At 36.5% G+C, this 15,592-nt stretch overlaps 1 protein-coding gene across 1 annotated transcript in view; it reads left to right on the forward strand.

Moving 5' to 3' along the window:
• Window positions 1-15,592, forward strand: part of LOC107666938 (thyrotropin-releasing hormone-degrading ectoenzyme-like) — a 136,171-nt gene that overhangs the window by 66,824 nt on the left and 53,755 nt on the right. Inside the window, exon 4 of the mRNA XM_016458468.1 lies at window positions 13,259-13,413. Coding sequence (XP_016313954.1) covers window positions 13,259-13,413 — 155 coding nt within the window. The remainder of the gene's footprint in view (window positions 1-13,258; window positions 13,414-15,592) is intronic.

The raw sequence follows: 15,592 nt of genomic DNA on the forward strand, positions 1-15,592 counted from the left end.
TTAATATAAGCTATTCTGTGTCTTAAGACAAGTTAAGTTAGAACAAGTTCAATAGAACATCTTTATTGTATTTCTACGGGCAGAGGAGAACAGCCAAACCAAAGAGAAACAAAGAAAACACAATGTAACATTCATAAAACCGTACACAATGCAATGCACACATGTGACTTGGGCTAGTGCCATCTAGTGGTCGCTGATTTTTTGTGGCTCAGCTGCGTGTGGATCGCGAGCTGTGTGTGTGGATTGGGCAAGGCTAAAAGGGCGGAACGAAAGTCTCAAAATTCAAATGAATAAAAAAGAATCCACTCAAAAGAGATGTAAATGAATGCACGCGCGTCGCTTGATCCACAAATGCACATTTTAATCGCTACATTCATAAATTATGACACTTTAATACAAACTATAACATTTGTATTCACAAATATGTCTCTATTTGAACAAAATTCTGCACATTAATGTAATTCTTAAGTCTGCAGACACCAGTTGAAAAGCATTTGCTTTAGTGTAGTGATGCACATTTGCAAATTTTTTAAATCGCGCACACGTTAATGAATTGCGCTGGGCCTTGTTCATTGGTAGTTGTCGTGAAATGCTGCAAACTGCGAAAATGAAGTCTCAAAATCCAAATGAACCGAACAAGATGTCAATAAATGCACACGTGTCACTTGATCCACAAATGCACGTATTCCTTTTTGCATGAGAAATGTATGATATATTAATGCAGAACAGAACATTTTTATTTGCAAACATGTCTGTATTTGTTCAAATCGCTGCACATTCATTTAATCCCGTATTCCACAGATTAAAATTGAAAAGCATTTGTTTGTGGTTAGTAAGATACATGCATAAAATTTATGCAGTACATGGATAATTGTGCGTGCATCTATTAATCATTTTGAGTCTAATATCATCCCATACCCTTGTTGCCTCTTTGTCAACACAAAAGCACATTCTGTGTGAATGGCACCTAGCGATATGAACACGTCACACGTGAGTGGTTAAAAGGGATATTTCACTCAAAATTTAAAATTCTGTCATTATTCACTCACCCTCATGTCGTTCCAAACCTGTAAGACCTTCGTTCATCTTTGAAACACAAATTAAGATACTTTTGATGAATTCAGAGAGCTCGCTGACCCTCCCATAGACAGCAAGGATCCTAACATCCTAACATGATCAAGGTCCAGAAACTCAGCAAGGACATCGTTAAAATAATCAATTTGACATCAGTGATTCAACTGTAATTTTACGAAGCTACGAGAATACTTTTTGTGCGCAAAGAAAACAAAAATAACAACTTTATTCAACAATTCGTCTCCTCCGCGTCACCCTATAGCACCATTTTGGAGAGTATCACATACGTGAACAACATATGCTGTTCTGTGTCAGCAGCACCATATGCGGATAAATTGCTTACGTTGTTTACGCTTTGATCTGAACGTAAGCAACATATCCACATACATATGTTGCGGGGAGGTTCAGAGAGCTCTCGGAATTCATCAAAAATATCTTAATTTGTGTTCCGAAGATGAACGAAGGTCTTACAGGTTTGGAACGACATGAGGGTGAGTAATTAATGACAGAATTTTCATTTTTGGGTGAACTATCCCTTTAATCACGTGCGCCGACATGCGGTTGGATCATTATTTTCTCTTTACTGCTATCACTGGCATATTGTCAAAGTGTTTAATTCTAACGTTTGGTAATAGTTCTATTCAAAATCATGATTCCTCGATTTCTAAAAAATATAATTGTGGCAAAACATTAAATTAAAATTAATCTATAAAATCTGAAAAATCGCCCAGCCCTAAGTAATACAATAAGCTTTTAATGAAGCAACTCAACGTTCCTTCGTTATTAGTTCTAAAGTGACGTTTTCGAATTAGAAACAGAGACTTGGGCTCAGCTGTTAAACTGCTAACTTGAGATTTCAGTCCGTGGCAGAAGGAAGTAGTTCCGCACAAAAGAGAGTCTTTAAATACACTCCATTGTTGTTCTTATGAGGCCCGTGGCCTTGTGCCTACAGCTGAATCACAGCCATGCCAATTCACAGCCATATCGTAAAATTGTCTCAAAGCTAAATTACGACATTGTAAGTGGACATACACGTTCTAAGTGTTGAAAATGTCCTCTTAAATATTTTACATGATAAAGCAAAATCTAACAGCTGGTCACTAGGAAAAATCTTGTTTTTCAACATTAAAAACATTAAAAATATTAGTATTTTTGATTTATGCATTTAAAATTGTGTTCACTTTAATGAGAAAAAGACACTTTAATCTCTGTAGTTCAGCTCTCATAGTCGAGTGTTCATTAGTACCGAAGTGTTATGGGTTTGAGAGTCTCTATAATGATGGATCTGATCTCAGACCTGCTCTTGACTGGAGAAGCACCAGCAGACAACTCGACTTTCAGCAGGATTAAATGTGAAGTTGAATCAGCAATAATTCTCAGAAACAAGTCTGACCTGGTTTCTCCAGAATAAATAAGCCGTATTATATGCTGCTGTAGTTGTTGTGTGTTGTTTCCTCTAATATCAGCCCTGACATTTAGACAAAGGTCAACAGTGAGGTTAGGGTGGAAACTGTGGTGGGAGCCACTAGTTACCCACTGAGTGCTAATGAGGTGTAGCTATGTGTTGATTTGGCCGAGTGCCAAAACTTTAGGGTGTTGAAATCCCCGGAAATCTCCTCTTACACTCAAAACAAACATGAGAGTGTTACTGGGTTTAATAGTGCTGTTTGCTAAGCTACTACATACAGTAGCAACATGCTAACAAACTCTCAAAACACATAGCAAAATACTAGCAACCACCTATCACCCACTCAAAACACCTTAGCAAAAACATGTAGTAACACTTTATAGCATCTATTCACAGCACATTAGCATCATAGCATCACATTTTACTCAAGCAAACATCACTCATTTTTATTGAAAATGTAAACTAGTTGTCATTTGATTTAGGTTTTTAAATGAATGTTCAGAGTAAAATAACAAAATAACAATGCTCATCTGTTCTCCTCTACACTTGCTACATTTATTTTATTGAGGGAGTGCTTTTAAAACATTTATGAATGTTTTAGGCTCAATTAGGCTCAAGTACAAGTTTGGCAGGAATAAAAGAAGAAAGGAACCTGCTGTGCCACGAGGAAGAGAAAAATGAAGCAGCCAAACAAACAATATGTTGCTTCAACTCGTGTTTTAAACTAACATGGTTTCCCTACCATTCCAGGTTTTTGACAAAGCCACACATTGTTTTTCATGGACATTTTCAGGAAGTACCAAAAGAAAAGCAACTATTAATTATCCCTACAATACGTTTGCTGTAGCACATTGTTTGTTGTGGTTTGAAGACGCTGCTGTGAAAGCGCCTGACGATGCAGTTTAATAGTTTACTACAACTGAGGGAATTTTCTGAGCTCTTTGTCTTTCTGTTCAGCCATCCCTCGGCGCTTTAGTAAATATGCCGTGTCTTCCCAGCAGCCTCTGCTGATAATTTCACAGTCACACACATTAAAGTGCAAGTTCACAGCTTTGAATATTTTTCTATTTCTGCCGCTTGTACACTTTCCATCCCTACATCAGCGCGGCTCCCGGTGTCAGCAGAGAGACAAAAAGTCAAATAACAAGCAGCTTCGCCTTTCCTCCTCTTCCAATTACTGATAAAGACGAATAGCAAATGGAGAGCAGAAAACTGCTGGAGTGTTTCAGGACAATGTCTGTGGCTCACTGATCTGTGTCATAATAAGAGTACTCGCTCACGGGAGCCCAGAAGAAAAAAATGTTTGTGTCCCTCCGTTCTGCTCCGGTGCGGCTCTGATTTGTACCGAGCTCCTGAATTTGACCACTTCTCACTGTTATTGCCTCTCGCCTCTAAAGACTTCTCTCCATTTCAGCAGCTGTGATTTGTGGATGAGCAGAACGGGCCGCAGACATCATTAGAGAGAGCTGATACTAGCGGGACGCTCCAGCTGGAGCTGTAATAGCACTTATAGTGGCTCACACTGGCTGAAATTGCGATTGATTGTGTTATCAGGTTAAGAACGGGAACGCTGTGGGTTTGATAGAGGCTGTGAGGAGAGAGAGACCGGGAATGTGTTAGAGGAAAGTTCACAGGTGTCTAGTCTGGGAATGATACGGCTGATAAATGAAAAAAGGGTTATGAAAATGCGCAGGACGTTACGTTAGATGACTAACACACAGCTCTATCACTGTGAGAAGACAAATCCTTACAGAAAATTAAGAATGAAAACTTAAAACTTTAGCAAACATTTATTTAAACTTTAAACTCACTGACATAAATGAAACATGAAATGATTTTAAGAAGCTTCAACTAACATGAATCATTCTACTAAGTTTCATTACATAAAATTAGATTTTTTTAGAGAAAACTACCAAAAAACAAAACTAGCAACAAAACCCACAAAAAGTTCATTGTAAAAAAAAAACAAAAAAACTTGATTTTACAGCTCCACACTCTTATTTCTCATCAACATTGTCTCTTTTGCATCTACATTTAGGTCTCCTAATGGATTTTCTGAGACTAGCCTAATTAAAACATAGCTAAGAACTTCATTAAGACTTAAGCTATGAACGAGCAACTCTGAGCTATAAAATTTTATTATACTATTGCTTCAGACTGATCCCAAACCATTTACAGAAATCTAATCTCGAGTATTAAAGCTGTCAAATGGTTTATTGGAGGTCAGTATTATTGAACACTTTCCAGTAATGCAGTCGTCTTGTTGAAGGGAGGAAAGGATAGTTTGAGATAACACAGGGAAGAAGTCGTTAGTGAATGTGTGAGACGAGCACAGAGCGTCATAGAGAGGTGGAGTGAACTGTGTGATAATGAGACGAGCGGAGAGCATCTGTTTGAGCCTCTCTGGAGGCTTTTCTCCTCAGGCACCACTGCAGCTCCATGAAGGGCCGCTCTTTTCTGCCCCGCTGCCTGTGTTAAGCGCTCAGATGTGAGAGCAGACTGCAGGGCGTCAGGGGTGCTGTGGACCGGGAACGAGTGTCTACACTTTACCATGAACACACTTACAGAGACTCAAATTCATCCCTCTCTCCTCATATTCAGCCTCATGTGCTCCTGAGCTTAATAAAGGTCAGTGTTAAATGAGGGTCGACATTCTGCTGTTCATTATTTCATCATTTTAAAAGATCATCTGTGATTTTTGTTGGTTTCTGTGAAGTTTGAGAGTCTCTGAAGACGAAGAAACTGACAAGCAGGAGTCGTGACCCTGTATTGACTTCTCTACGCTGCATTGGGAGATAAAATTCAGTGCTGTTTGAACCAGGTACAGAAAGTAGGAATAAAAAATAAAAAAAAGCCGCAAGATTTTAAAAACGCCAATAAAATGTGAGGAATATGGAGTTCAGGTGAATGTATGATGTATGAGCCTAGATCAACATACCTAAACCTCATCAGGAAATCACAGCATGTCATTAATACAAGAAGAAGCCACAAGAGCACATACTTCACTTGTTTGAAATAAAAAACGATAATTATAGGTGTGATGCAATTTATTCAACAGCGTGATTCAGTCAAACAGCTTCGTACTGAGCTGAAATGTGTGGCCCAAATAGGCAACACAAATGCACCAATTAGAACAAACTGCAAACTGAGTCTCCACACGCAGAGACATCTAAAAAAAAAAACAATGCAAATTGGGAAGATAATTCTGATAACTGACATCCAGGTGAGCGTCTTTATGGTCTGGAAACATTACACACTTCTCACTGTTATTGCCTCTCGCCTCTAAAGACTTCTCTCCATTTCAGCAGCTGTGATTTGTGGATGAGCAGAACGGGCCGCAGACATCATTAGAGAGAGCTGATACTAGCGGGACGCTCCAGCTGGAGCTGTAATAGCACTTATAGTGGCTCACACTGGCTGAAATTGCGATTGATTGTGTTATCAGGTTAAGAACGGGAACGCTGTGGGTTTGATAGAGGCTGTGAGGAGAGAGAGACCGGGAATGTGTTAGAGGAAAGTTCACAGGTGTCTAGTCTGGGAATGATACGGCTGATAAATGAAAAAAGGGTTATGAAAATGCGCAGGACGTTACGTTAGATGAGTAACACACAGCTCTATCACTGTGAGAAGACAAATCCTTACAGAAAATTAAGAATGAAAACTTAAAACTTTAGCAAACATTTATTTAAACTTTAAACTCACTGACATAAATGAAACATGAAATGATTTTAAGAAGCTTCAACTAACATTAATATTCCAAGTTTCAATATATAAAATTAGATTTTTTTGGGGGAAAACTTCCAAAAAAAATAGCAACAAATTCCACAAAAACACTTTCATTTTACAGCTCCACACTCTTATTTCTCATCAACATTGTCTCTTTTGCATCTACATTTAGGTCTCCTAATGGATTTTCTGAGACTAGCCTAATTAAAACATAGCTAAGAACTTCATTAAGACTTAAGCTATGAACGAGCAACTCTGAGCTATAAAATTTTATTATACTATTGCTTCAGACTGATCCCAAACCATTTACAGAAATCTAATCTCGAGTATTAAAGCTGTCAAATGGTTTATTGGAGGTCAGTATTATTGAACACTTTCCAGTAATGCAGTCGTCTTGTTGAAGGGAGGAAAGGATAGTTTGAGATAACACAGGGAAGAAGTCGTTAGTGAATGTGTGAGATGAGCACAGAGCGTCATGGAGAGGTGGAGTGAACTGTGTGATAATGAGACGAGCGGAGAGCATCTGTTTGAGCCTCTCTGGAGGCTTTTCTCCTCAGGCACCACTGCAGCTCCATGAAGGGCCGCTCTCTTCTGCCCCGCTGCCTGTGTTAAGCGCTCAGATGTGAGAGCAGACTGCAGGGCGTCAGGGGTGCTGTGGACCGGGAACGAGTGTCTACACTTTACCATGAACACACTTACAGAGACTCAAATTCATCCCTCTCTCCTCATATTCAGCCTCATGTGCTCCTGAGCTTAATAAAGGTCAGTGTTAAATGAGGGTCGACATTCTGCTGTTCATTATTTCATCATTTTAAAAGATCATCTGTGATTTTTGTTGGTTTCTGTGAAGTTTGAGAGTCTCTGAAGACGAAGAAACTGACAAGCAGGAGTCGTGACCCTGTATTGACTTCTCTACGCTGCATTGGGAGATAAAATTCAGTGCTGTTTGAACCAGGTACAGAAAGTAGGAATAAAAAAAAGACATAGACCGCAAGATTTTAAAAACGCCAATAAAATGTGAGGAATATGGAGTTCAGGTGAATGTATGAAGCATGAGCCTAGATCAACATACCTAAACCTCATCAGGAAATCACAGCATGTCATTAATACAAGAAGAAGCCACAAGAGCACATACTTCACTTGTTTGAAATAAAAAACGATAATTATAGGTGTGATGCAATTTATTCAACAGCGTGATTCAGTCAAACAGCTTCGTACTGAGCTGAAATGTGTGGCCCAAATAGGCAACACAAATGCACCAATTAGAACAAACTGCAAACTGAGTCTCCACACGCAGAGACATCTAAAAAAAAAAACAATGCAAATTGGGAAGATAATTCTGATAACTGACATCCAGGTGAGAGACTTTATGGTCTGGAAACATTTCACATCAGGACGTCATGATCCAGCTCAGTAGAAACCACTAGAAACAGAACACCTCAACATTAAAAGTCTTTTTGATCAGCTGCTGATGAAACTCTCTGAACCTGCTCTAAATGCAGACCGGATTCACACCAGCACCACTGACGAATAAAACACAAATCTGTGTCCTAATAAAGTGTGATAGTAATTTACAGCATCTGCTCACAACACAGTCACAGCCAATCAAAACAACTGTGCTGTTTAATATGCTTGAACAGCCTCCTGAATCCTGACTTAGCCGGGACTCAAACTGGGGACCTTCCTGCTGTGAGGCGACAGTGCTACTCACTTGCAGGGGTGTGAAGTAACGAATTACAAACACTCACGTTACAGTAATTAAGTAGTTTTTATCAGTAATTGTACTTTTTTGAGTAGTTTAAAAATTTTGTACTTTGATTTTTACTTGAGTACATTTTAAGTGATGTATCGGTACTTTTACTCTGCTATTTTCCTCCGTTTTGTGGTCGTTACATGCTTATTTTAATTTTATTTTTATCCATCAATTGTACTTTTTTGAGTAGTTTAAAAATTCTGTACTTTGATTTTTACTTGAGTACATTTTAAGTGATGCATCGGTACTTTTACTCTGCTATTTTCCTCCGTTTTGTGGTCGTTACATGCTTATTTTAATTTTATTTTTATCCATCAACGTGATTGGATAGAGAGATAGTAATAACTTTTACTTGAGTATATTTTTTCAGTACTCTTTCCACCACTGCTCACTTGTTATTCCATGTCTGAATTCTAAATTCATTGACAGTTCAGTACAAATTAATTAACAGATGAACAAAGGTTAAGGATAAAATAAACAAAATGATGAATGATGAAATAAATAATAATGAAACAAAAAACGCCAATCTTCCAGCCTTCTGTCTTTATTTCTCTTTTACTCTGCAAAAGGACAGAGTTAGAAAGTAGAACTGCCATCACACACACACTGTACTAGAAAGGTACTGTATTGCCCGCATTCAATTTAATGAACTGTTAATGAATTTAGAATTCAGACACTCAATAAAAATGTGTCTGTAAATATAAATGTCTGGCAATGCTATTAGCCTATAGATAGTAAACATGTTATACTAAACTATAAGCATGATGTTAAGATCACTTAAAAACTTATGAATTTACTTGCATTTGAACTACTAGTTTACTGATAGTATTCTTCAAAATGCATTAGAAGTATAAGTAAATTAACAATATAAGTTATATTGTAGTATAGTTGCAATACTAAAGAAAAATTTAGATATAAACTAGTACTGTACTCAAAGTTTACTACTGTTACACTTAAAAGTAAACTTTTATCAACTAAAAATCAGTATACAATACAAGAATTATTGAAATAGTGGGCGTATAAATATACTACTAGTGCACTGTTATTAGTACACTTTGAATATAATATACTTCAACTGTACTTCATTAAATTAACTTTGTAAGGGAAGCTTCAAAGCTGACTTGTTACTATAAACTTGAAAATGTAAGTTATTAACTAATAACTGCGTTAAAAAGCTGACAAATTGTTCTGTTGAGAACGCTAACAAAACATGACAGAAATACTAAACAGAAATTCTGTTCAAGCACAGACTTGAGAATCACAATTGAAAGCTGGATGTTGAAAAATGCAGGCACAGAAAGTTCTGGAAAATCAAAGGATGGATCTGTGGGAATTGCACTACAAGACAGAATTTAAACATTTAAATGTCAAATAACAAGAGAAACACTTCACACACACAGTATACTTCTGAACATCTATTTCCTGATCGGTTTAATCCTTTGATGAATGTTCTGTCGATACTAATCCTGTAAGACTGTTGAAGGTGAAAGTAGATGTATATGATGATAGAGTGTGTGAAAGTGAACAGCTGCTCTGTCAGACCTTCATCACATCACATCAGTTTAACATGCTAAACAGACTCACTCTTAAAGAGTCCAGCACTGAAGTCAGGCCAGTTTAACTCTTATCTGAGCTATTAAACAGAAGAAATAAGACAGAGCTTATAGCATTAACAGCTGAAGTGTGTAAAGCCTAAACATTGCACTCGCTAATGCTGGATTGAATGTTTACGACAGCTGTTTCTGGGCTGTTGAGAACTTTTTAGCTGCTTTAATGGGAGTGATGCTATTCTGTCGGCCATGACTTACTGTAAGATTTATTCCTAAACAAAAGTCTAATGTTGAGTCTTAGACATTCTAACGATACAAAGTTTGTCAAAACTTAATAAGGATATTATGGTTATATGGTGCAGTGAATCTAAAAACACTAGCAATCATATATTTTGTGATTCCTCACTGAACTTCAGTTTCTCACAGTGTATTTTTAGTGCATTAAGGGGGAAAAAGCAGGTTGCTAATGAATAACCCTCAAAACCCATTACACACAATAAAAGAACTAGCACTGCGCATGTTCATGGACAACTACTTCAAACACAGATGCCTTGATGGTCATTAAGTGTATTAATCTAATGAAGAAACTTCATTAAGTGTTTTCATTGGTTTGGGGCTCAGCGTTTCTTCCTATCAGAGCTCTGTTTCCTCTGAGACAAATACTGTGTAATCATAGTGAGCCATAACAACATCAGGCGATGTGTGTCCAATAACTACAGTATATAATAATTGGAAATGTCTTCGCCTGTGGGGAGAACTGCACTTGAAGGTGATAATTGTTAACGAGGTGTGTGAACACAGATTATGTCAAATATGGTGGTAATTTCTGCCCTTCAACTGTTGAAACAAAAGTCAAATTTTTATTGATTTGAACAAACTAAGTATTAAATTGAAGCGTGTATCTCTTGAAATACTTGTACATGATTGATGCCTCAAATAATGTCTTGTTGAGCAGATGTGTGCTATTACTTTACTAAACTATCAAACTTACTACTTTTATCTGGTGAAAACAACACTTACAGAACATTGAAGGGTGGAGCTGAGTCATATCTATAAACAAGAATATCATAAAGACTTGGTTGTGGGCTCTTTTGAGATGAAACCTTTAAATAACCAACTACATCTTACTAGCAACACAAATTAACAATAATGCTAAAAATGACATACTGTAAAACACCAAATAGCAGCCAGACACATAGATAGATAGACACAGACAGATGAATAGAAGGAAACGCATAAGTGAAGCAAAATGTAGAGATGCAAATATTCTTTTCTATTCTGCCGCTCTGTATACAGACAAGTGTCTGGCTTTTATGAAGTGAATGTTACCAGAGATCAGGTGTGCGCTGACAGACTGAACCCTGCTGTGAGAAAAGCTTCACATTCACTTCCTCCCACCTTCTTCTGCCACACTTCCTGTGTCGCCCCAGGACCGCTTGCCCTAAAACAGCCTCAAAGAACAGCGCAGGTAATGCAGACCTCCAGATAGACCTGAATGCTCAGAACTAGACCTCAGGCGGTGTGTGTGTGTTTGTGTGAAACAGACTGAGGTGTGAGAAACATGATGAATAATTGCTTTAGTGGAGATAGTGGAGGTTCTGCTCTCTGAAAACACAAGCTGTTTGTTTATTTTGATCTTGCTGTTTTTCCAGACGCTCTTGTTACTGCGTCTCCTGCCATTCACCGTGCCCTGGTCTACACACCCTCTCCGTTTTGTACCTTTATCTTCCCCTTATGGATTCCTCCAGACACTTTTAATAACATATGTGAGACAGCGAATGGCAGAAAGAGATGGAACGATGAGGAAATTTCTCCAACTTTGCATCATCAAGATTTCTGCAATGTACAGCACTCTGCCAAAACAGCTTTATATATCAACAATATATATTTTTTTATTTATTTATTTATGATTTATTTATTAAAAAAAAAAAGAAAAAAAAGAAAAGATGTTTAACTTTTTATTTATTTGTTTTTGTTCTGTTTATATTTCATTTTTATTATTCTTTATATATTTATTGTTTTGTATTCTGGTTGTGTATGTAATTTTGCAGCGCGTTTCTTCATTTGCATGTGTTGTGAGGATTTGCAGCGCGTTTCTTCATTTGCATGTGTTGTGAGGATTTGCAGCGCGTTTCTTCATTTGCATGTGTTGTGAGGATTTGCAGCGCGTGTGTTGTCAAACTGATGAAGATGTTTTTTTAATTTGCTGGTGTTTTTTCAATTTGCATGTGTTTTCTTAAGTTGCAGCGCGTTGAGCTCTCTCGGCCACCGTATATATCTTATATATATATCTTCCTGCAGGCTACACTGTTACCCCAGCAGGTGGCAGTAACATTCTTGAGTGAGTTATTGAATGATTTACCAAAATATTTGTTTAAAAACACAAATTCTTTCAAGAATGAATTAAGTGACTGTCTTAATGGATGAGTCACTGAATTATTCACTCAACATATTTATTAAAAAAAAAAATGTTAACTTAGAAACGAAAAAGTGAACGCCTTTATGAATATATCACTGAAACGTTCAATCGACCAATTTGTTTCAGATTCATTCAGAAATTACTAAAGTTACTGAGTCATTAAATCATTCACTCAACTAATTTGCTATACAATATTAGACAATATTATCTTTATGTTTATTGAACTGTTGAATAAAAGCAATACCACACCCACTATTGTGCTGTTTTTCCAAACATTATCGTATATTCTATGAACAACACACTTGCTCCTGTGATATTGATTAAAAACACTATTATATGCGTTAATAGTTAAAATGACAATTTGCAGGTTACGGTTGAATGAAAATAATACGTTTGTATATTTATCTCAAACAAAAAGTGCTGCTGCAGTACTGTGGCACAATTATACTTTGATATATACTGAAGGATCATTATCTTTACTTACTAATGTGTCTGGATATGGGCCTTGAGGTGTGTAGACAAGGGTATTCTGGTACTGTTCTGGGTGAGGATCTTGGAAGTTCTGATGGAGTTGAAGTACATCTCTGATTACCTTGGTGCTTTTGTCTCTCTCTTCAAGAGCATCGGTCGTGTAATTACAGTATGAGTCTGTATAAAAACCCAATTAAAAGAGCATCAAGTCTCTCGTCCGTAAACAATGGGCAATTAAACTTGCGCTGTCTTATTCAGATTTACTTACTGAAGTCATTTAACAGAGCAGCTCTTTCAGTCATTCACCTTTGCGTTGCTGTTTTCATTGTTCTTTGCCACTTGAATGAGCTCGTCACTCCACCATCATCTCTGTAAAGGAAAAGCATTACTCATGTGTAAACGTACAAACCTAATGGAGACTCGTCATTACCATCGAAGCACCTGACTGCTGCTCACTTTTAAAGAGTGACGATTGTAGCTTCCTTCCAAAACTCTGCAGCTGCTTTCAGCCCAATTCATGTGTGTCTGGTTTTGGGTTTAAAATTCAATGATCTTTGATTATAGCAATTAGATGATAAATGCATTTGATCAAAGGCTAATCCACATCAGATGATATCTGGGATTTGAGCTTTTGTTCTATGATGTACAGTTATGTAGTAAAGAAGAACATTTGTCTGTTTTAGAACATCATTTACAGTGAACAAGATGAATCATATACAGTGCTTCCACAATACTTGGGAAATATTTGGTTTGATTGAGCTGCTGTTTGTTATATTTGTCTACACTTACTTGTTGTTGCATTGTATCACAATCCTGGTTTCCCATCATTGAGCTTGGATCTTCCTCACTGTGTGCAGATCTCCTGGCAGTGCCGAAGCATCCGTATGCAGCCATGGAGAACTGGGGCCTGAGTGTGTTTGTGGAGCAGAAGATCTTGTTGGATCCTGACGTCTCCTCCTTCTCCTATCAGATGGAGCTCACCATGGTGGTGGTGCACGAGATCTGCCATCAGGTAAAACACATTTACTGGAGTAACACGAGCATATGAGCTGCTGTGTAGCTTCAGATCCATTAACAGTCACAGTAAAACTTCATCTTGCTGGTTTATACTATATATATAGGCGGGGAAGCAATATCAAATGTGTACATTATAAATTTAGTCCAATCATATTAATGGATCAGTCACTTTTCTGAACCTCCATTTGAGATGCACAACTTGAATCAGGCCTCAAAGAGGTTTCATTTTTGGATAAGCGTCAGTGCGCGCATGCGCATCAACGAGAGGGAGCGCAAAAGAGAGATCGCTATCATTCATTCAAATAAATAAATAAATAAATATTTAAATAAATAAATAAATTCATTGTATTTAGTGTTATAATTCTACATGTAAGGCAAGCAATGGTATTTTTATGAAGGTACTTACTATAAAGGGATTAACATGCGATTTAATAGGTATTGACTGGCCCAGATTTTATTCCAGTTCATAAAATAAAATAAAATAAAATAAAATGAAATATGGAGATTAATCGATTAGCCTACTGAAATAATTATTTGCTGCCCTAATGTTTAAGAATCCTAATGATTATGCTAATCAAACCCATTAAAAGTTTTTCTTCCTTGACTCAGAATATCCTGTAAGTGCTTTTACTGGTTAAACTTTAAGCGTATTGCATCAAATGTATCACCTTTTGAATCTGTTTTCTTCCTCTAATTCCAGAAGACAGAGGGAAAAAAGCAGAAAGAGAAAATCTCCAGGAGTCAGAGAGTAAATGAGAGTGTGAAGATGGTCAGTTGTTTAATTAAAGGGCAGAACAGCAGTAGATATAATTGGACATCTGGATAATTTGATGCACAGCTCATATAAAAAGATCCATTGGGATTGTGATAGTAAAGCTTTCTTTCCTTTATCCCCTTACTTTCTCACTCTGTTTCGCTCTTTCTTTTCTCTCTTTTCACGTGTTTCACACGTCTTTCTTGTGTTAAATAACCTATTTTTGTATTATTATTTTTGCATCATTGCAGATTATTAGATGCAGATCAAACAAGCAGTTTTTTTTTCTTTTGGCATGAAATGATGTTCAGTAAAGCACTGTAAGCCCACAAATGCATCATCATCATGAATTTTAAAGGAAATGGTGGAATTATTCATTGCATGCGCTCATTTTCTGGCTTTTGTTTGCAGCTCTTATGTTGCTGAGAACCTTGGATTTTAGTCTTTTGTTATGGTGTATTATTTATGAGCGTATGGCAAGCCGTTTTTACTTTTATTACTTCACAGGATATGAATTCTTGATATCAACAATTCAATTTTCACTAGTTAAAATGCTAATTCTTGATATCAGGAATTACATTTCAACTATAAAAAATATAATTCTTGATATCTGTTATTGTATTTTCACTAGTTAAAATGCTAATTCTTGATATCAGGAATTGGATTTCTACTAGTAACAATGGCTTTTATTGATATCAGGAATTACATTTTCACTAGTAACAATGTTAATTCTTGATATCATCAATTCAGTTTTCACTAGTTAAAATACTAATAATTGATATCAGGAATTACATTTCAACTATAAAAAATATAATTCTTGATATCTGTTATTGTATTTTCACTAGTTAAATGTCACCATAGGCTGCCATTCAAAATAAATTGTTGATATCAAGAATTGATTTCTTACTAGTTAAAATTGCAAATATCAGAAATACAATTCTTACTAGTAAAGGCCTTTGTTTTTGATATCAGTAATCACATGGTTACTAGTGCAAATGTCTACTCTTGATATCAACAATTGAATTGCCACTAGTAAAAATGTTCATTTTTGATATCAGTAATTCAAATGTCACTGGTGACAATGTTAATTTCTGATATCATGAATGTGATTGTTACTAAGTAACAAAAGTCATTTTAGATATCAGAAATGACAACTACAACATGTTGAAATATATTTACAGATATCAAGAATTAACATTTCAACCAGTGACAAATGAATTCTTGATATCAGGAATTCATCTTTTTACTAGTGACAATGTAATTACTGATATAAAAAAATAAAGGCTTTTACTAGTAAGAATTGTATTTCTGATATGTGCAATTGGAATTTTAACTAGTAAGAAATCAATTCTTGATATCAACAATTGAATTTGAATGGCAGCCTATGGTGACGTTTAACGAGTGAAAATACATTTACATT

This window comes from Sinocyclocheilus anshuiensis, unplaced genomic scaffold (assembly GCF_001515605.1).
Source record: "Sinocyclocheilus anshuiensis isolate Anshui unplaced genomic scaffold, SAMN03320099.WGS_v1.1 scaffold719, whole genome shotgun sequence".
In the NCBI taxonomy this organism is placed as follows: domain Eukaryota; kingdom Metazoa; phylum Chordata; class Actinopteri; order Cypriniformes; family Cyprinidae; genus Sinocyclocheilus; species Sinocyclocheilus anshuiensis.